Raw genomic sequence first — 27,992 nt, forward strand, 5'->3', positions numbered from 1 at the left:
CTGGTTGGTGCATAGATACAATCCGCGTCTGGTTTTTATTATCCTCCATATGTCCATCAAAACAAATACACTGTTCTATAACCTTATCTATCGTCCTTGGTAATATGTTCAGATATAAGAAAAGCATTCTTTTAAAATAATCCTTCTAAAATAATTGTTTTATTATTTCTTACTTCTTTTTTTTAAGAGATAATTCCTTCAGTGTGAAGGTTAAGGATTTTTAAAATACGCTTTTTTCTCAGAAGAATCTTAAACTAGGAATTTAGCTTGAACCACTCACTGTAGGCAAGTCTGCAACCAAAAATAATAGAAAGTCCTTGAGTTACATTTTATGCCATGATTCCTAATCTGGGGCCAAAAGACTATGAATATCTCATTCAATGGGTAGTAAAAATACAAATACTACTCGTGCTACCATAATGGATGATAGTTACTTCTCACATTCCAAGCACTGTTTGTTCCAGGCATTTTCAATACATTATATACTTTAATCTTCTCAACAGCTCTAACCAGTAAGGTGAGTTTTATTGTTCCTACATGAATTTAGACCCAGTAAGATTAAATAATTTCCTGGGGGTAGTGCGGCAACAAGGAACAGAACTGTATTTCAAAACTGGGACTAACTCTACAACTTGTGCTCTTAACCACTACATGTACTTAATTGATGTTATCAAGATGTTTTTATACTTGGTAATTGACTGATCACACTATTTCAGCCATGAAAGTGTGGCCAAGATTATGTCACAGCAGGACTTTGTCAAAAAACTAGTGCATATAGTCCATATTTTTGTTTAAAATATCTATATAATTTTTCTCAGTAATTCTCCTGTGAAAATAATTTTAAAAGTTAATTCTGAAGAAAGTAACATTTTTTCCTGAGATTTCAAATGAAGTCAATAGGAACAATGTTTCTAATAACTGCATTTTTATGCCACAAACTACTAAGAAGGAAGCCATCAAAACAATTTTATGTTCACCAGTATGGGAAGCTTTTGATTAGTTTAGGTTTTCATTTTTTTCTATTATGCTCTTAGGCACCACGGCAGCATGCATCACATAAATTGAAAAATATAAAAGTGACATTCGTGACACTTGGAGTAGAAGAGAGAGACTAATAAAAGAGTCTGTAGAGGAATCTGCATTCAGTTTTTAAAGTATCTTATTAATAATAAAGTCAACTGTAGCCAAGATTTAAAGGGTTTTATCAATTTATCTTTTTTATCCAGTTACAATTTTTACATAGTTATGTTTATTTGGCTAGATAAATATACCTGAGTCAAAAGAGGAATAGATTATGTTGGTGCCCAAAATTTACCAGACAAATATAGTGACATTATCATTTACATTTTTGCTCTTGGCACTTATAAATACTTGCCAAGGGACCTGCATATATTGTGCTACATATATAGTCTTCTGACTCCTGGATTTTAGAAAACGAGAAATGGAACTGTTAGGAAAATTTGAAGCTTGAATTACAGCTTTAATTCATTGAATACTCAAAATAATTGTGAAGGGGGGGAAGGAGTTTTCTCAATAAGATTTTCCTCAGAAAAAGCAAGTACAATTTATATCACCTGATTTATATGCTATAAGCTTTTTTTATCAATCAGAAATTATGTATCAAAAGAGAATTAGCTTATTATTTTTTCTTAATTTCTAAGACTAAGAGTGTAAACAGTTCCCTGAAAATAATCTTTCTTAACAAAGATTTGAAAGATGTGGACAAAAAGAAAATAGATTATCAACATGATGGACATGGTGACAGATCAGTTCTACTTTATCATTATAACTCTGCTTACAAGAGTTAATAATTTCAATCTTGAGCAATAACACCTTCATTTCTATATATTCTACAGAGATAAGAAAAAAGATTTATGTTTTATTTCAGAAGACTGAACAAAATAATTAAGATGAGTAAATAAGTACACCATACAATATACAGTGCAATGCATTATAAAAGTGCCACGTAAGACTGTCATGTATTATAAAAGTTTCCACTACTTAAATATTTGTTGAGACACCTACTTTGTACAAGGCACAGCAGTGTCTAAAGGTAAATGAGAATCTTTTCCCCAAAAGGACCAACATTTTTTTTTTAAAGATTTTATTTATTTATTTGAGAGAGAGACAGTGAGAGAGAGCATGAGTGAGGAGAAGGTCAGAGAGAGAAGCAGACTCCCCGTGGAGCTGGGAGCCCGATGCGGGACTTGATCCCCGGACTCCAGGATCATGACCTGAGCCGAAGGCAGTCGTCCAACCAACTGAGCCACCCAGGCGTCCCTAGGACCAACATTTTTAACTCAGGATCTCACCCTACTCCAACGCAAGGACCACATGCTGAGTAGTAAAACATTTGAAAAAGTTTAGAGGTTGGGACAAAAAGTTGTCTGAATTGTCCACCTATAAAATAATGATGGTCTGAATTAGGGCTTAGGAATTAGAGCTGGAAAGGAATGTGACTATATTGGCCCTTAGGAGGGAGAAGTACCTGGATGTAAAAGAAAAAAGTCTGAATGGAGACCAGAAAGGTGATTAAAGTAGTGAGGTTTTCTTCGCAACCAAAGCAAAGACACAGGATGGAAAAATACTGAGAAAAGCTACAGATAAAATTTCTTTCTCTTAGTTATTTTATACCTTGAACACTAAATACAACTTAAAAAACCATTTATCTCAAATGAGTAAGTTTAAAATATTTTCTATTTTCGGAAATTCAAAAATGGTATGAACTCTAATTTAAATATGACTTTGTATTTCCATATTTCTATTTTTTTTAAGGATTTTATTTATTTATTTGACAGAGAGAGAGAGCAAGCACAAGCAGGGTAAGTGGGAGGCAGGGGAGAAGCAGGCTCCTTTGTGAGCAAGGAGTCCAGTGTAGGGCTCCATCCCAGGACCCTGGGATAATGACCTGAGCCGAAGGCAGACACTTTACCAACTGAGAAACCCAGGTGCCTCCCAACATTTCAGTTACTCTTCATAAAACATACTCTAAAGTACAGTTGGACACCTCATGAGCAATTGGTCTGTTTTCACGTTATCTTATAGACACTGAATTATCTACCCAGGATCCTATACTTTCCTGAAAGCTAAGTCCATCTGTGGTTTGCCAGCAACATGTTCAGGTTTTAATGAAATGCACTCTCAAGTCTCAATCTTGCTTCAATTGGATATCATAACTTGTCTTTATTTTCCTTTTGTTGATTCCATTTTGTTTGATTTTATATACCTACATGCTAATTTATTTTGGGGGTAAAGAGTATATAAGAAATAAACCAGTCCATCAAAAGTCAATTCACTGAGTAATCTATTTGTAAAGTAACTGAGTTTTTGTTTTGTTTTTTAAGCTGAGTATCACCAACACTTTGCTGTAGTAATTTCAGCATGGATTTGCAGTCCTGGGCCATTAAGTGTCCAATTCCCATGTTAACACTTGAGATATCTAATACTTTTCCAATGCTCAATGTTATATAAGTGAATGGAGACACTTTACTCATATTTTTCTGGAATATGACCTGTTTCTCTATCCCAGTCCTTGCCTCTGGTAGTATAATAGCTGAGGGGACTATTTTAAATCTGGATTAAGGTATTGTTTGGTCTGACAATTTTAGTTTGTTTTTTTTTTTTAATCATTTGGTGAATTGATCATTTACCCGACTGATTTCTGGGGAAGTAATTTTCAGTAAATGTAACCACAGCTCAAGTAAACAAAACAGATTTTTTTCACTACCTTTTCTTTGTAAGTGTACTTTCTGAATCCTTTACTTCCTAAAAATTAATTAAAAAGCTTTTCAAATGTCCTACATAAAAGGGAACTGATCTTAAAGACATCCTTTGATCTCTAACCTTCACATTACATTAGGAAATTAAGGCCTAGAAAAGGAGGCCTTAGTTTTTCAAAGTAACATAGGATACTGAATTACCCTGTCAGGAGTCTAAAAAAAATCTTAGGGCACAAGAAAATTGAGGGCATCAAATATTTTTGACAGAACTTCCCATTTTAAGAAAAATGCTAATGTTAATATCATGAGAAAAATCAAAATTTTGTTGAATTTTCTTCCACCTATTTCATACTTTAGCATTATGTCTACTTTTAGCTACTTTACAGTGCCAGAGATAGGTAGTGGGAGCTTCATGTACCACAAACTTTATAGCATTAGGGATTCTTAATCTACTGTAATCATATAGTTTATTAATATCATTTACTGAATAACATTTCAAAGATGTGAAAGAGTAAGATTATCTATGCTGGGGAGATGTTACCTACTAAAAACCATTGAGAAAGATGTCGTTTGAAACAATTATTCCACAATGCTGGCCATGCTTTCTAATTACTCACAGTAGGTTACCCTTTAAGAGCCATGATCTTCAAATACTTCTTAAGCTCTACACTTGGGATTCATAAAGTTGGCCTCCTAGTAGAGGTCCTTGCCTAGCCATCAAAAATCCTACCTGGTAAATGAGTGACATAAATTTTCAGTATTTTAGATTTCTGGTACTGATCTTTCATGTTCTCAGTGTCCATATATGCCCACAGCTATGTTGCATTAGGTGTGACAGTTAACAGCAGAGTTGAATTAGAACCCTGGTTGTTGACTCCCAATCTTTTGTTCTTTACTTATATGAAATAATTAGCAGCATTACAATCTTGCCAGAGACTGTGTGTTGTCTGCTTTATTGTGAAGTCTCCCTATATTCCTTACTAACAAAATCCTGATTTTTGCTGGACAGCATTGTGCTCAGCGTTTTTAACTTCTCAAAGCCAGTGACCATAACTTCTATGTCTTTTGTACTCTTCAGTTTCTCTACAAACACTAGTTTTGTTTTGTTTCTTCAAAGCCAGGATTTCATTTCTGTAGTTTTTGAAATGTGTTCACAGTTTGCTTTATGGAAAATGCCTTTAGGGAAAATTTATCTGGAAGAAAAATGCCTGACACATTAAGTATTTGCCACAAATATTTATTGATTAAATGACTAAGAAAAAAGGCTCTTTACAGTAAGAACCTTAAATATTTTTCTTTTCTCCTGCCCTTACACCATTAAAGAGAAAAAAAATCTTTTTGAAAAATATATATCTCGAATAGAAAAGGCAGCATTTCCTAAGTCACTTTTAACTTGTTCCTTCTTTGCTTCTTTCCTTTTCTTTGTTTTGCTATCCTGAATACAGTAAACATTCATTAATCTATGCTAATGAACTTACTGGTTGCAAAAATAAACTTAATTATTACATTTATGCTTAAATGTTTTCCTTTCTACAATTCACCAAAAATGCTTTCAAAGTAGACAATCATATATTTCAAAATAATCTGTGTCATTAATAATTTGTCTTGAAGCCTTCATATATTCCTAATAAAAGTGTGGAAAACTTTTTACTTAAATACCTTATTTAGGTAAATAAAAATAATCTTATTTTATATTTACCAAAATATGTTCAGCTCATCCTGTCTATTATCCTTGACACCCAAAACCAAAATAAAACGAAAACGATAAATATTAGCTTCAGCAAGTTCTTTATAATGTGATAAAGCAAAAGTCTGTAAGAAATCTATTTACCTTATCCTCTTTTCAAAGGCATTTCACTGGCTAAAATAGTTAACAGAATTTCATTACAAGGTAGCCAGCCAGTTAAAGCATGGCCTTATAAGAGGGTTCATTTTGTTCCATGAAGCCTATTATCCCTAAAATCATTGTTTTCACAGAAGCCTGCAGGAAGCGATTGGCATATAAGTATCAGAAGACACTGATAAATAGCTGAGTCTACAAATCTCTTACCACATTTCGTAGCCTGAGATGAATAACACTGATAATGAATAGATTAACGGTCCCCCCCATTTCTTGTGTCAACTCTATTTACTTTAGGCAAGGGCTTTTCTTTCTTACTTTGTGAAAGCAATCATTAGATTGTTGTACTTTAATGATGAACTTACTTAAATTTCAATAAACATAAGTGCTCATACTTATTGTATTATGTGCACATTTTCAGATGTTTGCAATATTTTTCAGATGTTTGCTCTTAGCAAATATAGTATGCATATATATATATATATATATTCTATCTTAAGCTCAGAAATACCTTGAGTGCAAAATAACTTAAAATAACCATGGTTCTCCACAGCAGACTAGAATTATCTTCTAGTAGAAATTATAATTTCTTAAATTTTATTTGTAAAATATAGAGCTTTGCAATACCACTGCTGAAATTTTTGAAAGACCTTGAACTAAATCAGAACTTACAGAATATTGGTTATTTTTGATAACTTTACAAGAAAAGAGAAAAATATGACAGAGAAAATACATTTTGGGGGGGCACGTGGGTGGCTCAGTTGTTAAGTGCCTGCCTTCAGCGCAGGCCGTGATCCCAGGGTCCCAGGATCCAGCCCTGCATTGGGTTCCCGGATCAGTGGGAAGCCTGCTTTTCCCTCTCCCATTCTCCCTGCTTGTGTTTCCTCTCTCGCTGTCTCTCTCTCCATCAAATAAATAACATCTTAAAAAGAAAAAAGAAAATTAAAAAAGGAAAATATATTTTTCAATGCAAATGGTTTATTAGTAAAGTGACTAAGAATCATAACAAATCTGCAAATATAGCATTTCACTTGCTATCAAACACCCAAAACAGGTAAACAAAGCTTGGAAAACTGTAGCAGTAATATTCAAAATCATTATGTAAAACCTCCATGCATTTGGAAAACTGAATGCTTAGCTTATTAGAAAGGGCAGAAGAATATATTTTTTAATAGAAAATTGTTTTTCACATTTTATGTAATACAAGCAAATTTTAGAAAATGTAAAACTTACAAGAAGTAGAAAGAAAAAAATGATCTACTATACCACCAACCATTACATCTATCATTTTAAAGTTCTGACACATTTCCTCCGAATCCTTCAATATACAGTTTTGGTTTTCATTATCTACACAGTCATCATTCCCTTTCCACAACTTGTATAAAGGCAGACATATTGTAAAAACACACAGATCACTTCCGCATAGTACCAGTGGCTTAGCCAAACTATATTTCACATCTTCCACAAAATTTAGGGTAATCAAATTATCACACATCATAGTTACTCTAACAAAAATATATAATCTTTGTTCATTTTCATAGAAAACTATCACAAAATTATATATATTTCTAATGAACTATATGCTAATACATATTCACCATACAATATATGGAAATGTATATGGTTCTACAATTATACAAACTATATACATTTCTCACTAATTAACTGAACTTTTTTTTGGATTACTTACCTTTAATTGTTGTTCTCTCAAAGTATCCTGAAACAAATCCAACTTGCTAATTTTTTTTAACTGACAGAAGTACTCTCAAAATTGCTAATATTTTCCCTTAGCAGTCTGCCGAAATGCTGGCAGCTTAACATATTCTGAATTTAGTAATTCATCATATTTCATTGATGAACTGATCTCTCAACAAAGTAATACATATTTGGAAAACACTGATTATGTTTAATAAAAAGTGAATGGATGTCAAAGAACATTTTAGTCTGCCTAATGAAGCTTTATAGATTAAGTCTAATTATCACTGATACAAAACTAAAAATCCTTTATGTATTGAACAGCAATTAGCTTTCCTCTCAGAACAAAAATCTATTCAACTTTAAAACATAAGGATATCTTTGGCATAAATAAGACAAGTCAGGATTTATACCATGAGTCAAAAGATTAAAAAATGTCAGAATTTTAAAATAAAATTATTATTATCTTCTAACTTTTTTGTGTTACAAAACTGATCCAGTATATATGGAAGTGGGTATAATAACAAATTCTGAGGATCTGTTTGACAACAGATTTAGTCTACGTTTAAATTTTTTTTATAAATAAATCATTAAAAAATTTTTTTTCAAAGATTGTATTTATTTATTAAGAGACAGAGACTGAGAGCAAAAGAAATCAACGGGGAGAGAGGCAGATGGAGAGGGAGAAACAAACTCCTTATTGAGCAGAGAGCCTGATGTGGACTCAATCCCAGAACCCTGGGATCATGACCTGAGCTGAAGGCAGACGCTTAACCGACTGAGCTACCCAGGTGCCTTAAACATTTTTTTAAGTTTAAAAAATAAGCAGAGAAAAATCCTAGAAAATATTTCAGTAAAGAAGCTGAGCCTCCGAGAAATATATTTTAGCATTTTAGAAGTACCAGGAAAGAAACAAGTAGAACTGGACATAACTTGTTCCTTAAAAAGTTATGGATAATAATGAAAATGGGTTATATGGTGAAGGTAAAAGAACACTGTTAGAAACCCAAAATTCTAGTTATGTCTCTACCTGGTTGAGACTGTGTGATCTTGGAAAATTCCCTTAATGTTTGAGGTCTCAAAAAAAAAACACAACCTCCTGCAGAATTAGGAAGGCCTTTTTTTATTTCTCTAACTATAAAATTAGAGGGTAAGATAAGATGGAAGAACCTGCCAACTCAAACTAGAAAATATTTATTACAGAAAACATTTCTTTCTATGCATTATAATAGGCCAAAAGAAAGAAAGATCCAATCAAGAAAGAAAATATCGGGACGCCTGGGTGGCTCAGTTGGTTGGACGACTGCCTTCGGCTCAGGTCATGATCCCGGAGTCCCAGGATCGAGTCCCGCATCGGGCTCCCAGCTCCATGGGGAGTCTGCTTCTCCCTCTGACCTTCTCCTCGCTCATGCTCTCTCTCACTGCCTCTCTCTCAAATAAATAAATAAAATCTTAAAAAAAAAAAGAAAAGAAAGAAAATATCAACTTCAGTTGGCTGAGCAATTTAATCTTTTGAAGTATGTTCAAGCATATGATCTCATTTTAACCTTACCATAATCCTATGAGGCAGAAGTAAAATTATTATAGTCTTTACTTTGCGGACAAGGAAACTGAGGAAAAAGGAGGCATTATTTTGATGTTTGAGTTCACGAAGTCTATTTCATAGATTAACAACAATCTAGGTCTCCTCACTCCTTAACTGGGTCCTCTTTCAATGGAGCTGATAAAGTTAAAGGGAATAATAAGCACATGCTGCTGAATCCAAGTAAGAAACAAAAGCAAAATCCTACAGGAAACACAGAGGAAATGAAATGTCTCTGGTGGGTTCTTTGTGCTGATTGGTAAGGTTGTATACTTAACCCATAGGCAAAAAGAGAGTCGTGGTGATATTTTCAGAAATCTATACAATTAACTCAAAAATTCAATTTCTGTAAAAAGCAGAAATTTCACTTACCTAATATTAAGGAAACTTCCCTCACTTCAAATTACCAAACTTGTGACAATGGATCATGTAGCATGGCATAATTAGATGGACAAGATCCTTCCATAAAACTAAGGCATATTTATTCTCCTTTGGACTGACTTCTAACAACATATTTTCACTATTCAAATTAATTTACCTTTAAATTAGTTTACCTTACAGGGAACTAATGTTTTCCTATATTTCACGGGAACATGCAGATACTTTTATACCTGTATAAACTGTAAAATTGTTGACAAAATAAATAAACAGGAAAATACTGACTTAAAAAACTTGAAAAAGACATCTATTATGTCAAAGCTCCTTGTTACTGGAATATAGTAAATTGAGGCTTTGGTGAGTGTTAACCACAAAGTTATATGTATAGCTATATGAATTAACTAACAAAAGGCAATGCTTCAGAGTGTAGTGAAATTTACTTCATTTAGGTAATGGTACTACTTTTTGGTTTAAAGACTATACTTTTTAAAAAGTGGATACCTGCGGTCCATCTCTGGCTTCATAGAAGTCACCCACTCTTATTTTTGCACTGAAGCTGAAATTGTCCCTTGAGATATCCATTATTCCATTTCTGCTGAGATACTGAAAAAATCACATATTTTTCCACTTCAGGTTTTAATATTACAACCCAGCTTTGATGTAGAGCTTTCTTCAGGACACTAACGTTTTGCATATTCTATCAAGGGGCTATGGATTTAGAGAAGATCAATTTAAGTTAAGTACATTTAGTCCCATACAAGAGAATATTTTGTATCAAGGAACTTTATCTGAGAAAGGAGAGCACCTTTTTTCCATAAACATGCTTAATAGGCACCAAATGTATATTCTTTGGTGAAAAGTATGTACCTTTATTACTTCAGGGTATTGCCTAAGTTTCTTTCCACATGGAGCATAATATGCTACTTCTCCTTGAAGGCGCCCTCCAAAGTTTCTTATTCTTGTCTCTCTTTGCCAGCTACACATAACAGAAATAAGGGTTATAACATATTTAGTTTTAAGAAAGCTTTAAAAAAGTTAAGAAAACATGCTTTTTAGACAACATAAAAAATACAAATAAAACAAATATAAATCTCTAATCATACAGCTCAGATACATTTATCATTAAAGTTATTTAGATTTTTAGTTACGTGATTCCACTAAAAATTAATCAGACTCAAGTTACAAATATTAAACTCTGTTACATTTCTTAGAAATCATTAACTGGTATTACTTTGGGTATTTGGACAAATTCAGTAACATGTGTCAATGTGTAATCATTTTTTACACCTGAGAAGCTTTAGGTGAAAAGAGTACTATAAACCTGTCTCTCTGCTCCTTGCGGATCATCTACTTCAAGTGTAAAACTTCTCAGTTCCAATTAGACCATTTTAGCCACACTCTGCTCAAGTCCCCCACTTTTGCCCACTGTGGCTTTTACTGTCCTTTAATTCTATCTTTGCAAAAACCTCTCATACTCTTAACTGTGTCTCTGCCCTCCCCTCTGCCAAATGATTTTCTCTTGCTTTTTTTTTTTTTTTTCAGTCGTAGTCCCACTGGCTGCCTGATCCCATCCCAGCTCTGCTATACCTAAACAGTGCAGTTAGCCTTAATTTCGGTTTTCTGATATATCAACTTCTTTGCCCTTCGCTCTAGCTCTTCTGCTCTAATAAATACTATGCAGTATATTCAATTCTTTTATGAATAGCAGAGAGTGAGGTATAGTGAGAAATCAAACATACATAAATATGTGGCAGCAAAGCAGAAAGAGAAGTCTTATTTTGCATACCCATATTCCAAAGGAATACGCAGTTCACGCTCATCTGTTACTCTTCTTCTTTTGGAAGTGCCTTCAAGAAAATTCAGCCAGTTAACATAAAAGATTAGTTTATATAGATGACAAGTTTTCGATAGTTTTGAAACTTTTCTTTAAATAACACATCTTAATAACTTGAATTACTTAAGGTATTTCTGCAACTCGTAGGTTACTTTTAGATGATGTGCAACAAAACACACTGTACAGAGGATTTTTTTTTCTCTCTTCTTTGGTCTGCATGACAGAATAACTGGTCTTTCTAAAGAAAATACAGTGGAAGGTAAAAATACATAGCTTTCCTCTCAATTTGTCTTTAAAGAAATAGCTAAAGGAGGAGGAGGAAAATTGTAGATAGAGGTTTCAGAAAACCAGGTACGGTTGTTTTCTTTGAGAATATGAGTTTTAAGATGCTGGAAAAATTTCAACAGCTGGCTCCCACACTTAAAAATAATATAACTTCTATGTTCATATAAATCCATAGTCAAAACTACTACTAGATCTTTTAACCGAAAGTACAAAAGAATAGGATTATGATCGTACGCAAAATTCTTCATAGACGGCAGCCAAGTTTCACAAATGCAAATATGTGCTTCTTAAATTAGTAGAATATCATACTGGTCTGTGGCAAATGAAAGCAAAACTAGACATTTCTAAGAAAAGAGTGAAATAAGTAAGGCAACATGGTATTGCTCTATATGCCTCTATATTTTCTTAGCTATTGAAACAGAAACAAAAAGTCCTTTTGGAATATTAATGTAAAAACTTTTAATAAAGACCTCTAAAAGTTTATAAAAGGTCAAATAGAAAAAAAAAGATGTGGCATGTTAATGAAAATACTGCTACTCGCTAACTCAAATGACCTTTCGCTATGTGTTGGGCAGATATGCAACGTATCTTAAGTAACCAAGGGAGCTCACTTTTATAAAGTACAAAAAACTCAACTGTTAGTCAAATTCTAAATTCTAGAGGCATAAACTGAACACAAAAGCAGGAAACTATGCGAAATCAAGAGCTGTCTGTCACCAACCAGGTTCTTAAACTGAAAGCACAGAATAAAAATGGTAATGGGTCATACCCTTGGAAAATACATGCTGACCTTTCTTAGCCAACCTTGAATCTAGCTGTAACACTTGATTTCAATGAGGTCATCCCAGAACACTGTATAAATAAGAATTCTTGCTATGGTCTGACTTCTACTTTACAATAATAAAAATAAAGTGTAGGTACCAGAGTGTGGACTTGAAGTAAGTGTGGAAGGTGTGCCAAGAAAAGCAGGTGACTGGGACTCAGAACATAAGGCAGCAGGAGCAGAGCCTGGGGCTTTTGCTATGTGGAGGTTACGAGGTGTTGAGTGAGCTGTGAGACTGATGGAAGGGCTTTTGACAGAGGAAGTTGTTTTATTCAGTTTCATTGAAGTTTTCTCTCCTTCAGTATCACTATCTGATTCATCTTGGTCTTTATCATCATCATCATCTTCTTCTGATCCTTCTGTATCTGATTCTGAATTACTATCTGATTCTGGGAAGTAAAAGAAGCATTTGTATATTATAACTAGATAATCACCAACATTTGCAGTTTGTATCTAAATGGAACAGTTTAGGAATCCGCATCTGTGATTGAACTCAACTGAGCTACTTTCCTGAAGAGTTCATGTAAAATTTACTATCTAACAAGCTATCTGAGTACAGTGTATGCAGACTACAAATTCTCAGAATCCGTTGTTAAAAGTATCGGTTTTACTCAACACTTTAATCATAAACCAGTTCTTCTCACATGACGCTATTCACATGACGAGTTCTGCTTAGTGGTTTCAAAATCATTTTTAGTTTTTTTTTTTAAAAGATTTTATTTATTTATTTGACAGAGAGAAATCACAAGTAAGCAGAGAGGCAGGCAGAGAGAGAGAGGAGGAAGCAGGCTCCCTGCTGAGCAGAAAGCCCGATGTGGGGCTCGAACCCAGGACCTGGGATCATGACCTGAGCCGAAGGCAGCGGTTTAACCCACTGAGCCACCCAGGCGCCCCTCATTTTTAGTTTAATAGAGAAACTAAGGTATAGAGGGAATAGAATTGATTCTTTAAATTAATAGATTCCGGGGCGCCTGGGTGGCTCAGTGGGTTAAAGCCTCTGCCTTCGGCTCAGGTCATGATCCCAGGGTCCTGGGATCGAGCCCCGCATCGGGCTCTCTGCTCTGCAGGGAGCCTGCTTCCTCCTCTCTCTCTCTCTCTCTGCCTGCCTCTCTGCCTACTTGTGATCTCTGTCTGTCAAATAAATAAATAAATAAAATCTTTTAAAAAAAATAAATTAATAGATTCCTATAGCTTAAGAAGTATACTAGGTTCAATATAAGGAAGAAAAGTCTAGAACTACCATCATTCTTTCATGTGGGCTTTGAGGTAAAAGAAAACCATTTTCTGAGAGATTCTTGGCTTTTCTGGCTGTATTTTACTCAGGTGCAAGACCTCATCAGGCTTCTTAGGCTTCACAAAAGACCAGTTTGCAGAAATGATTATGTGGGATCATTTAATGTTTTAACAATTTAAGTTTGGTCTAGGAATGTAGTCCTATAAATACATCTCTTCCTATAGATGGGCATTATTTATTCCTGGATTAAACTCGATAAACACAGGCTTGATACTTGCAATGTATTTTAAAGGTTCTCAGTGGGGCGCCTGGGTGGCTCAGTGGGTTAAAGCCTCTGCCTTCGGCTCAGGTCATGATCTCAGGGCCCTGAGATCAAGCCCCGCATCGGGCTCTCTGCTCAGCAGGGAGCCTGCTTCCCCCTCTCTCTCTGCCTGCCTCTCTGCCTACTTGTGATCTCTGTCAAATAAATAAATAAAATCTTTAAAAAAAAAAAAAAGGTTCTCAGAATAACAATTTTTGTGGAATCATGTTTTGTGTAGTACCATCTGCCTATGTTGAAATTTGTTATAAAAATTGCCTTTGAAAGTTATTAATAACAATATTCATACTTGATCATGCAAAGTTGTATTTATGGGAATCCCAAGAAAAATATTATTAGGAAAATTTGTTCTTACCCCCCTGAGCAAGTAGGTTGTTTCTACGTTAGACACTTTAAATTGTATAACTGACTGTATTTTCCTATTCATATTGACAGCTAGAAAATTTACCACTGGACTTATGGCTGACCATAAAAAATCCAAATATTTTTATAATATGTATTTCACCTTTGTATGTAAAATTTAAGTTATCTTATATCTTATGCTTTCAATCCTCTATAGAACAATGAGGAGAGTTAAGGGGAAGAAAAACAGAAAGAAATTTAAGAAAAAAAACAAGCAAAACAAGAAAGCAAATCAAAATAAAATCAAGGAGCTCTCTACTTGTTATTAAATAAATTCTGTGTTCCTAATGGATAATTCACAGCGATTTAGGATTTTGGTGCTTTCTAAATGACTGACTACAAATTTATGTCGTCATTCAAAATATCTACTGGTACATTTAAATAAGTAGCAGAAGAGATGAAAAAGAAAGGACAAATGAATGGTCATGAATTAAATGAAAATTAAGCAAATTTGTGAAGTTCATTATTAATTTATGCATCATCTATATTCATTTAAATTTTTTATTTGTTTACTGTTAAATAAGTAACAAAGCTGAGAATTTAACTCAGGATTTCCAATCTCAATCACTCCCATATTTTACCAGCTCACTATGGACAGGCTCATAGCTGTGTGAAACACAGGGAATGACAATGACTACAAGTCTGTGAACTAAGACCTCCTTTAACTGTTTTGGTCCACATAGCATTTAGATAAATACTTCAAATTTAAAAATAGAAAATAACCTGATTGGCTGTCATCAGATTCATCATCTTCATCTTCCTCATCTTCTTCCTCATCATCTTCTTCTTCATCCTCGTTTGAATCTTCAGAATCTTTACTACTGGGAATGTCTGAATCTGTTCCCCTAAACTGTTCCACTAGAGATTTTGCAGGGTGAGGGTGAAGCTGTGTTTTTACTGTGTTTACATTATTGCTAACCACTTTTTCCTTCCCTTGAGGATGCACTATGGGAGAGGCGGAGGGTATCACAGTTGTCTGATTGCCAGCGGTCCTTCTCCCGGTTGTGCTCAAATTTACAGGTGAGGAAAAAGGAGAGCTACTTGCAGTAGCAATGTTTTCATTAATCTTACTCTGCATTTTAGTTTTGGTAGTAAGTGCTAGAGGAGCTTCTTGAATGACACTTTGAATAACTCCATTTGGTTGGTGATTACCTAAAAGTGCATTTGTCAAGAATGGATTAGGGTGGTTGTTTTCTACTGTTTGTTTTGGAGGTGCTGGTGAACTAGAGGTTGCTTTTGGATTTGACAAAGCTGCAATAACCTTCTTCAAGCTCTTGGATGACTCTTGTTTCTTTAACTGCATTGGGAATGTCTGTTTATATTGTTCCTGTTGAAACATAAGTTAAAAAACAAAACAACAATGTGCCATAAAAACAAAGATTATTTTTATTTGCATTCTATATCTGACAACAGCTGCTCATATACAAATTTAAATCATAATATGCACGTGTTTAAAATTAGTGGCATTAATGACTAGTTGGTTGCTGAATCTTGGCTAGACATATGTTTAAAATTCAATTGGCCTTTCTCCCCTCAAAACATAGGTTTCTTGAGTACCCCTCTCTCATTATTATTGCTCCCACTGTCTCAATAACATAAATTTGAAACTCGAAAAACATCTTTTACTTTTCTCTCTTCCAAGTCAGCCATATCCCTATCTCATTAAAACATTATGCAAACTTAAGCCGTACCATCCTTTCTTCCCACATAAATCCCAATATATGCTATATGCCAAATGCCAATGCCAATTTTATCTCAATTTAAAGCCTTTACTCTGTTATATGAGCTCCTTGGTTAAAAGCTTTAGTGTTTCCTCTCTCATTAGCAACTTTATAAAGCCTAAATACTTAATTCTATTACTCAAATGACTTTTCAAGTAGGCACTAATACAACTTTCTAGTCAAACGGGACTATTTGCCATGCCCTGTATATGTCATATTTTCACTACCTCCACATTTTGCTATAATAATTTTCTCTGTGTAAACCGTCCTCCTCTTAGGGCACCTGGGTGGCTCTGTGGGTTAAAGCCTCTGCCTTAGGCTCGGGTTATGATCCCAGGTCCTGGGATTGAGCCCCACATCAGGCTCTCTGCTCAGTGGGGAGCCTGCTTCCCTTCCTTTCTCTGCCTGCCTTTCTGCCTACTTGTGATCTCTCTCAAATAAATAAATAAAATCATTTTTTAAAAAATTACTGATTAAAACGTCCTCCTCTTACGAATCTCAAGCTGATGAAATCTTGTTCCTTCTTCAAAATCCCACCCAATAAGCCTTCCATGTTTGTTCCAGCCAGAAGGACTCATTGTCTCTATCCTTTGAACTCCTATTTGTTACCCAGTACTATCTGCAGCATATATGATATGAAGCTGTTGGGACTTCTGGCTCAACATTCTGTGGGATCTACCTTGGAGTACCTTTAGCACATTAGCAGTGAAAAATGTGTAATAAAACAGTTTAGAAAATTTATACTTTTCTTGGAAAAAACTGATTTGTAAGCCATTAAGCCATAAAATTTACATCTGTACAGAAGAAACAAAATATTATTTGGTTCTCAGACTCTTCTTAAAAAGAATAAAATTATATGAACCTTATTAAATATATATAATTAATATATAAAAACTTGAGCAGAGGGGTGCCTGGGTGGCTCAGTGTGTTAAGCCTCTGCCTTCGGCTCAGGTCATGGTCTCAGGGTCCTGGGATTGAGTCCCATGTCGGGCTCTCTGCTTAGCGGGGAGCCTGTTCCCCTTCCTCTCTCTCTCTGCTTGCTTCTCTGCCTACTTGTGATCTCTGTCTTTCAAATAAATAAATAAAATCTTTAAAAAAAATAAAAAATTAAAAAATTAAAAATAAAAACTTGAGCAGAATGATTAAAGTATTTTAAGTTACTAGAAATACAACTAAATTTCAAAAGGAAAAATCTGTAATGAAAATGGTTGCCTTAAAATTAAAATCCACAGTGCTGTCAGCTTGGAGCAGGGCTCTTAACACTCTAGTAGGCAGAAATTTGTGGTGGGCACTTCAGAAGTATACATGCAGATGGAATACAATATAGAATTATGTATTAAATCTTGTACAGTAGCAATACTAATAAGCAGTATGCAATTCCTATATAAACTGCTTTATCTTATTTAACATCTTTAGTGTATCACTTCACTTTGTAAACAAAGACTGTCACATAATAACTCATACCTAAGGCAATGCTTCACAAAAAGAAAGTACTTAATTAGTATTTATTCAGTGAATAAAATATGGAAACTTACGCTAAATAATTGTGTTTACCTTTTAAAAAGAATTTTAAGGCAAAATTCTTATATAAAATACATTAACATACTTAATGTTACTTAATATTTATATAACAGAAATACTGTGTATTATATATAAGTAAATATATAATGTACTTACCTTCATATTTAATATATACTGATTTAAGTTTTCAGCAGAAAAATTTAGCATATTTTCATTTCTTAGAACAAAATTATGACATATAATCATGTTGTACTCTTTTTTTATAGGTAATAAATTTTCCTTCTAAATACATAGCATCTAAACAATCACGAAAACAAAAACTTGCCCTTGAGTTTTATATTTTAATTTTCTGAAATTGCTTCTCACTCCATAATTCTAAAGACTCACTTTCCATATATTGACACCTTAAGATTTTCAAAAATACCCAAAGACCAAAAGAGTAGTAGCAGTTACTCTTTTAAAGCAAATATGTTGTGCTTTTTGATATTGGGGGTGGAACATTAAAAGGAGGAAGGAAGAAAATTGAGAACTGCACAGCAGCAAATGTCTTGCTGTTCTTAGATAGCCCCTTGGATGACAAGAGCATGGGAAGACAGGTTTGAAACAATCCCCTACCTCCAAGTTCTTCTTCCCCCAGCCCTTGCCGGAGTCTCTGCAGTCCACAAAAAAAAATCCTCTAGGTAAAATTTGATAAAGAAAATTCACTACTGGTATATAAATCCAATTAATGTATATTGATTTGAATTAAATGTCTATAGTATAAGTGTATGGAAAGAACCAATGATTAGATAATACTAAAAAAAAAAATCACAGACTAGTTGAGGAGGCAGATACATGGAAGGTAACATGAAATAGAGACTATCATGAGAATAAAGCAAAATTCTATATGTTCTCTGTCATATAAAGAAAGCTGATTAAGAAAAATATTTATAAAATACACTTTAACTCAATACTAGGTACCCTGAAAAGTAGATAAATTCATTTAGAGTTTAGTCTAATGTGAATATCCATTCAATAAAATATTTCCCATGAACTACCATCATCACTTCAGAAAAACAAAATTATTTCATCTTAATCATAGGCTTTGATATAAGGATGACCTTTGTTTAAAATCCTTCTGCTCTTTACTTGTTCTGTGATGTTAGCAAGTGACTTAATTTCTCCAAATCTTAGTTTCTTTACCTTACACAATTTTGGAAGAATTACATAAATTCATATGTGTAGGAAGTCTAGGTTGGTTACATTTATTAAGCAAGTGTTTAGTAAGTGACTTTCTAATAGGCAGTCATATAAAATTCTTCAAATAAGAAACATTTAAGAAACTCTTTGAAAATTGAGAAACCCTTCAAAATGCAAGTAACTCATGGTATGCTCTCTAATTTACCGTAAAGTGGGATACACATTAATAAAAAATTAAAGTAACTCAGTGTAATTTTTAGTTTGCATAATTTACTCATGGAGAGTCAATAATAATACCTCCTTATGATTGAGCAGTGCATTATAAGTTATCCTATGCATATGCATACCATTGGTCATTCCATTTATTTATTTTTTATTTTTTACCTTATGTTTTTATTAACATATAATGTATTATTTGTTTCAGGGGTACAGGTCTGTGATTCATTAGCCTTACACAATTTACAGAGCTCACCATAGCACATTCCCTCCCCAATGTCCAACACCCAGCTGGTCATTCCATTTAGATCAGGGATTCTCAAATCTGGCTATATATTTGGAAGCTTTTGATATATGCAATTACTTAGTCTTAACACAAGATATCCTGATTTCATTGGTTCTAAGGTGTTATTCTTTTTTTTTTTTTAAGTTTTCCAAGTAATTCTAATATGTACTTGGGCTTGAGAACGATTCATTTAGATTCTCAAAAAAGCCATACTTATTCAAGTCTTTTTTACTTTGACCCTGTTCTTAAATTCTTCACAGCAAAATAAGAGTTAATAGACAAGGACACTATAACATTTTTTTTAGAAAGAAAGGCAGCATATCATACAAGGATTCTAGTGCTACTCTGCCCAAATGTGAATTCTAACTCTATCACTAACTAGCAGTGTGATCTTGGGGGAATGATTTAAACCATATGAATTTCAATTTGACTGTCTGTACATGGGCATTATAATATTAGTAGTAGGTACAGATATTAGTGTCCAATGAGTAAATGCATGTTCAGCACTTAAAACAATAGCTGGCAAATAGCAGGAGCTGTGCAAGTATTATCTAATGATTAGGAGGCCTAATGATAATTTTTGTAATCAACAGACAGGATACTGTGTTCAAACATAATATATTTTCTCTACTTAGATTGGTTCTAGAATAAAAGGTACTGGTCATTTAATTACTTGAATTCTACTGGACATATGAATGTAGACTATGTAATAATACAAAATCAATAGCAAGAAAATAAAGAGAAGGAAAAAATTCTCTGATTAGTGGTTCTGGTATTTGTATAATAAAATACCTCAAACTATTTTGTATTTCATATAGTTTGTTAAAAACAGCAAAGGAAATCTCTAACATAAATAAATAAATCTTTAAAAAAAGTCTTTAAGAAAAGGGCGGGGCACCTGGGTGACTCAGTTAGTTGACAGGTCTGACTCTTGGTTTTGGCTCAGGTCATGATCTCACGGGTAGTGAGATTGAGTCTGGAGTTGGGACACTGATCTCAAACAAAAGTAATTGTGAAGTATATCTTATTCAAACATACTGCTCCCCTTACTACTAAATTATTATACCTGGGGAAAAAAATGATATGACTGTGTTGCCAAAAATATACTAAGCAGATATATATGTAAATATAAAATCAGGGAAATCTAGTTTTCTGATGTGCAAATTCTATTCCTGGTAGCTAATAAAGTATGGAAATGAGAGGAGAATTTAATTTAAACTTGTATATTGTAAGACTATATAAGAGCTCTTTCTCTAATGATAAAATTCTTCTATAAATAATTTTTCACTCACCCGTTTGGATCGCATTTCACTGGTCAAAGGACTAGATTCTTCAGAGGTATTTTTATTCCCTGCTTTAAGTACATCGGGAGAAGGAACTATGAGTTTCATGTAAGTTTCCTTTTTGGCTTGATTTACCAAAGATAAAGGTTTCACATTGGACACCAATCCCGTAGACTGTATTACACTTGTGTGTTTGTTCACAGATTCCTCCTTTGCCTGAGAGCTTTGGAAAATAAATGGAAGCTGCTGTGACAAAACCTGAGGCTGCTTCTGCTGGGATTGGAATGATGAGTGAGTCTGGGATTCAGACACAAGAGGTAATGGCTGGTGTATTCTTTTTTCCTGGGCTTTTTCAGTTGCTTTCTGTCCATCTGCTTTTGGGTCTGAAATACCATGTAATAGCACCTGTAAATAAAAATAAAAAGGGGACTTCTCAATATCTATTAAAGCAAAGAATATCAAGCAGTAAAACTTGGGAGAAAAAAGGGTATTCTAAAAAGTGCTAATGATTTATAATAGTTATATAAAGCTCACTAAAAAGTATACCAAATGTCCCTTTAAAAATGTTTCTCCATCTCCTTTCTTGTGCAAATGTTAAGAACTATGGACATGATTACCTTTAAACTTTATAGACTTTGAGAGTCCAGATAAACCAGTTAATTCCTGAAAAGGAAGACTATGTGGATACTGCCAATAAATTATTTATACCTGGTTGTTACTTTTATGTTGTGCTTCACTCTCTGAATCAGAATCATCATCTTCACTTTCTTCAATACTTTGATCTTCTTCATCTTCCTCTAAATCATCTGAATCACTACTACTAATGCCTTCACTTGAGGTGTCTGATGACGTGCCCGAATCACTATCACTGTTGCTAGAACTTTCCATAGTTTTCTTCCTTGGTTTCTAGATAAAGACAAGTTTTTGGCAAGACTTTATTTTCGGAAAAATTCAAAGTTCAGTAAGAACTTCAAGTTCAAGCAAGTTTTAATTTTCAAGTGATATTTCCATCTCAAAATGTCATTTTAGAAAAAAGAGAAAAGTCACACGTTGTACGGGTAATTATTCAACAAACAGATCCAATTAACTTATATGATAGGAATTCTCCAATAAAAAGTACAAGCTCTATTATGTACAGAACATTAGAAACATTGATATAGTATATATGTTGATCTATTCATGTGACTTCCATGCTTCAAAATGTATGGCAGACTAAAAAGAGCAATTTACGAAATGATAATTCCAGTTATGATAAAGGTTATAGACACTGAAGTTCTATATTTAAGTTTATTCTTCTTTTTTATGTGGATAGTGAGTCAATAACCAAATATTTACATATAACATACCAAACACACCTTCTAGGTGCTGGACAACAATGATATCTAAGACAGAGTCCTTGCCTCAAGAAACTTATATTCTAGTGCAGATGGTGGTAGAGTAGACAAATGACTAATATGAAAGCAAACAATTTCATATGTAATAAGTACTGGAGAGAAGATAAAATAAGTAGCAAAAGACTTGAGGGCTGCTTTAGTAATGAATTTAATTTTTTTATATTTTACTTCAGGAAAGATAGAAAATATGATAAAGAGAGATATTAATTTCTGCAATATTTAAGGCTCTACAGGAAAAAGAAAATCCAAAATTGGTAGAAAGTGACATTGGGTCACATAAAAAAAAAACAAAAAACTTTTGTGTTTAAATAACAGACAGTAGTAGGGGTGGCTGTGTGGTTCAGTCAGTCAAGCCTCCGAATCTGATTTTGGGTCAGGTCATGATCTCAGGGTCATGAGATCAAACCCTGAGTGCAGCTCCTCACTTAGTGGAAAGTCTGCTTGATATTCTCACTCTCCCTCTGCCTCCTCCCCCTCTGTCTTCTAACTACATAAATAAATCATAAAAAAAGAATTAGACCATGGTCGTGGATAAAAAGGAGGAAAAATCATTAGATGAATTATGACTAAATAAATATATAACAATGGAAAAGTTAAAACTCTGCCAATAGGAAGACTAAAAAGGAGAAATACTGACATGATGGAGCAATAAGATTGAGTATAATCCAAAGTTACATAGGAACATTTCAATAGGATTCACTGACAGATAAAATAAAGAATAAAATATAGAAAAAGCAGCAATAAATTACAAAAGCAATGAGTTACAAAAGTTATGGTCTTAACAGAAATACGGCCTGTCATGACTAATGAGTTGGGGATGAAAGACGTTAATACACTTCTACAAAAAGGAGCCAACTTGAAGTGATAGTTATTGATTTCAAATTAGGACTATTTCCTTTGTGTTTTCTGAAGTTTGATTTAAATGAAATGAAATGCATATGAGTGAAGAGAATCAGTCCTGTTATATTCTCCTTGCAATGGTAACCCGTGTTAACTGTTCCAAACTAGCAACCATAATGTTTCGTCTGGAGACACACCCTTCAATAAGCCAGATTAATAGTAACCATCATTCCTGGAACTATGTATCTTTCCTTCACAGTAAAGCAGAGTGATGAGAAACTGACCTGGAATAGTGTGGGTATCACAGAATGAAAAAGACCAAAGTAGAGATTAAAGAGAAACAATAGTAACAATATACTATTACTGTAATAACAAAATACTAACGATATAATAACATTAAGCCTATCATTTATTTGGCAGAGAAAAATCTCCTTCATTGTAACCAAAAATCTGTTGCGTTTCTGAGCATGTATAGCAAGATTATGAAAATCATGAAGAGTCAAAATAGAAGTTACCACTCTGGGTTTTAATAGAGGTTAATAGAGGAGTGGAACTTTTTCAAAGTCGAAGAGTTGTCCCCCAACAGTCTGTGTGTATATTTTTGTCTGTGATGTACTTTAATTTAAATATCTAGCTTTGGGGCGCCTGGGTGGCTCAGTGGGTTAAGCCGCTGCCTTCGGCTCAGGTCATGATCCCAGGTCCTGGGTTCGAGCCCCACATCGGGCTTTCTGCTCAGCAGGAAGCCTGCTTCCTCCTCTCTCTCTCTGCCTGCCTCTCTGCCTACTTGTGATTTCTCTCTGTCAAATAAATAAATAAAATCTTTAAAAAAAAATAAATATCTAGCTTTATTGTAAATATGCGTGCATTGTATATAAGGGAATTCGCTTTAATCATTGATTTTCAATGCACACTACTAAGATAGCAACCCCCAGGAAGAATTATCAAAATTAAATGAAGAACATTTTTTCAAACTACTCATAAAAAGGGTTACCTAAGCAATCAATGTTTTAATTTAAAAAAACTTTAAGGGGCACCTGAGTGGCTCAATTGGTTAAGCATCTACTTGTGATTTTGGCTCAGGGGGTAATCTCATGGGTCATGGGAATGAGCCCCAAGTTAGGCTCCATGCTCAGTGGTAAGTCTGCTTGAGATTCTCTCTCCCTTTCTCCCTCTGCTCTTCCCTCCACTTGCATGCTCTGTCTCTCTTTAAAGATTTTATTTATTTATTTGACAGACAGAGATCACAAGTAGGCAGAGAGGCAGGCAGAGAGAGAGGAGGAAGCAGGCTCCCTGCTGAGCAGAGAGCCTGATGCGGGGCTCGATCCCAGGACCCTGAGATCATGACCTGAGCCGAAGGCAGAGGCTTTAACCCACTGAGTCACCCAGGCGCCCCTCTGTCTCTCTTTAATACAAATAAATCTTTTAAAAAATAAATTAATAAAAATAAAAACGAAAAGCTTTAAAACTGAAAAATACTGGGTGAAAAAAATAAGTATGATTTTTTCCCTTCGTTCCAATGTCCTTCATCTCCATTTTACTTGAAACCTACTATTACAAATTCATGCCTGATAATGTATTATTCAAAGGTGTTCTTTTTCTGGAAATTAAGGTTCTAAAATCTCCTACTTTGATAACCAGTCTTTTTCTAGTGTCATTTCAACATACATGTCTATAGACACAATCATGGTATCTGAGAATCCACCTTTTACATCATTAAAGAGGTGCCTATGTATATTTTTAGTCCCTGCTACATGAAATATTTTTTCCTTTAACAGCACTGATTTTATTTAGAAATGTCAGTGTAGATTTCTTATCAGAACTAAGGACAGGATCTATTTCATACGCATGCCTCTGAAATCTTGCTCAATGCCTAATACACTGTGAAGGCAGTGGGGATTTCAGATCTTAGTAGATTTTAGCACTATTTCTAAGAGGTACATCCATCCCCAAACGGCAGAATACACATTATTTCAAGTACACATGGAACATTCTCCAGAACAGATAACATGTTAGGCCACAGAATAAGTCTCAATAAATTCAGGAAAACTGAAATTATATCATGCATCTTTTCCAGCCACAACAGTAGGAAATTAGAAATCAAACACAAGAAAAAAATGGGAAAACACACAATTACATGGAGGCTAAATAACACACTAGTAAACAATGAATGGATCAACCAAGAAATAACAAAGGAAATAAAAAGATAAATGGAGATAAATGAAAAGACAACAATCCCAAATCTTTAAGATGCAGCAAAATCTGTTCAAGAGGAAAGTTTGTAGCAATACAGGTATATCTAAAGAAAGAAGGAAAATCTCATATAAACAACCAAACCTTACATCAAAAGAAACTAGAAGAAGAAGAACCAACAAAGCTCAAAGTCAGTAAAAGAATGAAAATAATAAAGATAAGAGCAGAAATAAATGAAATAGCAACTAAAAGAATAATAGATCAGATCAATGAAACCAGGAGCTGGTTCTTTGAAAAGATAAGTAAAACTGATAAAACTTTAAGCCAGACTCATCAAGGAAATAAGAAAGGACTCAATTAAGTAAAATCGGAAATAAAGGATGATAAATAACAACTAATACCACAGAAATACAAAGATTATAAAAGAATACTATGAAAAATTATATACCAACAAACTGGATAACCTAGAAGAAGTGGATAAATTCCCAGACACATATAATCTTACAAAATTGAATCAGGAAGAAATAGAAAATGTGGAGAGACCTAATTAATAGCAATAAAATTGAGTCAATAATCAAAAACTCGAATGGAGTTTCCTCAAAAAGTTGAAAATAGAGCTATCCTACGACCCAGAAATTGCACTACTGGGCATTTACCCTAAAGATACAAATGTAGTGATCTGAAAAGGCATGTGCACCCAACTGTATACAGCAGCAATGTCCACAATAGCCAAACTATGGAAAGAGCCTAGATGTCCATCAAAAGATGAATGGATAAAGAAGTTGTGGTATATATACACAATGGAATACTATGCAGCTGTCAAAAAAACCCCAAATCTTGCAATTTGCAATTTGTTCCATGTGGATGGAACTAGAGGGTATTATGCTAAGCAAAATAAGTCAATCAGAGAAAGACAATTATCATATGATCTCACTGATATGAGGAATGTGAGAAACAAGGCAAAGGATCATACGGAAAGTGGGGGAAAAGTGAAACAAGATGGGACCAAGTAGGGAGACAAACCATAAGAGACAAACCATAAGAGACTGAGGGTTGTTGGAGGGGATGGGGGAGGGGTCAGGGGGATGGGGTAACTGGGTGATGGACAATGGGGAGGGTATGTGCTATGGTGAGTGCTGTGAATTGTGTTAAGATGGATGATTCACAGACCTGTACCCCTGAAGCAAATAACACATTATGTGTTAAAAAAAAAAAAATCTCCCAACAAACAAAAGTCCAAGACATGATGGCTTCACAGGTGAATTCTACCGAACATTTAAGAAGAATTAATACCTATTTTTCATGCAACACTACATCAAAAACTAATGATACACTGTATGATGACTAACATAATATAACAAAAAATAATAAAAATAGAGAAAGAAAGAAAGAAAGAAGAGTTAATAAGTGTTCTTTCAGGGTGCCTGGGTGGGTCGGTGGGTTAAAGCCTCTGCCTTCGGCTTGGGTCATGGTCCTGGGGTCCTGGGATCAAGCCCCCCATCGGGCTCTCTGCTGGGTGGGGAGCCTGCTTCCCCTTCTCTCTCTGCCTGTCTCTCTGCCTACTTGTGATCTCTCTCTGTCAAATAAATAAATAAAATCTTTAAAAAAAAGAAGAAGAATAGAAAGATCAGAAATACTCAGACTTTTAGGGTCAACTGATCTACAACAAAGGAGGCAAGTAAAGGCAATGGGGAAGAGACAGGCCCCTTGATATTGTAACTGAGATGGTGAAGAAAATGATGTGCGCGGACTCTGCTCCCCCAGAAAACCAGGCCTTCGATGTGGTTTTTATAGAATTTAGAGATGAGAAGATGCTGCCCTAGTTATTATCTTTGTTCCCAAAATTTTGCGGTTGATACTAGGATTTTAAATCAAAATAAAACAAGACTCCTAGCTCAAGAAGAAATTACAAATGAGAGCTGACCAAATTCGTAAATATGGGTACACTTACGAGAAAGTCTGGATATAATATATCAGTTCATGTAGCTGGAGGTATCTTAGCTTACCTGCTCGTATGCATGAAACCTAGACTCTGTGGAAGCCTACATTTAATAAAATGGAAATGTCACAGCTTCTCTGGCATGATATGGAAGAGGAAATCTAAAGGCTCAGAATGCCCAGAATATCGGAGTGAATTTATCATCTGCAATTTGCATATCCACCCTACTCCTGATAATACCTTTTCAATGGCAGACAAATCTAGTCAGAAGGCAGAAAGCACATCAGCTATTTGAACCGGGAGATTTTATGATGTAGAATTATTAACTAGTAGCAGAATATGAATACTACTAAGAGAGATAAAGAGACCTCTAAAGAATACTGAAATAGCAGATGTAGGGAACAGCCACTTCCTGGAGGGCAGAGGTAGAGTAGTAAAATAAAGGTAAACTTGGAAGAGGGCCTCTGTCTTCCAATCTCATTCACCCAAGGCTGAACTCAGACTTTGGAGATGATGTGGCTGTTGCCCACTGGGTGGCAGAGAAGCTCACTGAGGTGTCACAGGTCAAGGCTGGCAAATAGGAAACATGCCTGCTGGAGTGCCAGGAAAAGTTTCTGGAAACCTCTTCACTGGGTGCCACTAAAATTAGCTAGAAAGCCACCCACTGGCATCCAGCAAAACTTACTACTAAGGTGCTTGCTGGGATGCCCATGAGACCCACTAGACGGTGTGTACTACTAGGTCTCCTAAACAGAGACCACAGAGAAGCTGCCAGCTGGGCTGAAAGCTACTCACTGGCAGCCACAGCATGAGAGCAAGAAGAAAACATTGGAACCAGAAACAGCCTTTCTTTTTCCAGGGTTTCTCTAACACCCTCTGCTGACAAGCTCTAACTGCGCCAACTGGTCAAGCAGAGGAAGGTGAGAGGTATAAACTGATAACCTGCACAGTTGGAGATATAATGAAATAAAACGGGCCAAGCGGTGACAACTCTTGAAAATGAATAATGGGTACACAGGATTATTATACTATTCTGTCTATTCTATAGATTTCAAATTTCCCATAATAAAATGTTTTCTCATTTTTGTTTTCCTAAAAACATAGGCTCTGGGGTCAACCCACTTGGACTTCAAATCCTGTCCACTTACTGGCCAACTATTTTGAGGCTCAGTTTCTCCATTTATAATAATAATACCTAGCTAATTAGGGGTATAGAGAGGATTAAAATAGATATTATATGCAAATCAATTAGAGTAGGGCTGTTATGTGTTAAGTTCTCCACAAATCTTAGCTATTATTACTATTTGTATTA

At 34.6% G+C, this 27,992-nt stretch overlaps 1 protein-coding gene across 17 annotated transcripts in view; it reads right to left on the minus strand.

Annotated features, from left to right (window-relative positions):
• BAZ2B (bromodomain adjacent to zinc finger domain 2B) overlaps positions 1-27,992 on the minus strand; it is a 316,333-nt gene that overhangs the window by 91,244 nt on the left and 197,097 nt on the right. For 11 of the 17 annotated variants that reach the window (XM_047721833.1, XM_047721835.1, XM_047721843.1 and 8 more), the window contains 7 exons: positions 21,026-21,223; positions 20,327-20,722; positions 14,835-15,438; positions 12,255-12,545; positions 11,001-11,061; positions 10,082-10,190; positions 9,716-9,817 (listed from right to left, as the gene is read on the minus strand). In XM_047721833.1, the coding sequence (XP_047577789.1) occupies positions 9,716-9,817; positions 10,082-10,190; positions 11,001-11,061; positions 12,255-12,545; positions 14,835-15,438; positions 20,327-20,722; positions 21,026-21,223 (1,761 nt within the window). The remainder of the gene's footprint in view (positions 1-9,715; positions 9,818-10,081; positions 10,191-11,000; positions 11,062-12,254; positions 12,546-14,834; positions 15,439-20,326; positions 20,723-21,025; positions 21,224-27,992) is intronic. The other 6 variants (XM_047721845.1, XM_047721839.1, XM_047721844.1 and 3 more) reach the window with 2 other exon arrangements.

This window comes from Lutra lutra, chromosome 3 (assembly GCF_902655055.1).
Source record: "Lutra lutra chromosome 3, mLutLut1.2, whole genome shotgun sequence".
Lineage (NCBI taxonomy): Eukaryota > Metazoa > Chordata > Mammalia > Carnivora > Mustelidae > Lutra > Lutra lutra.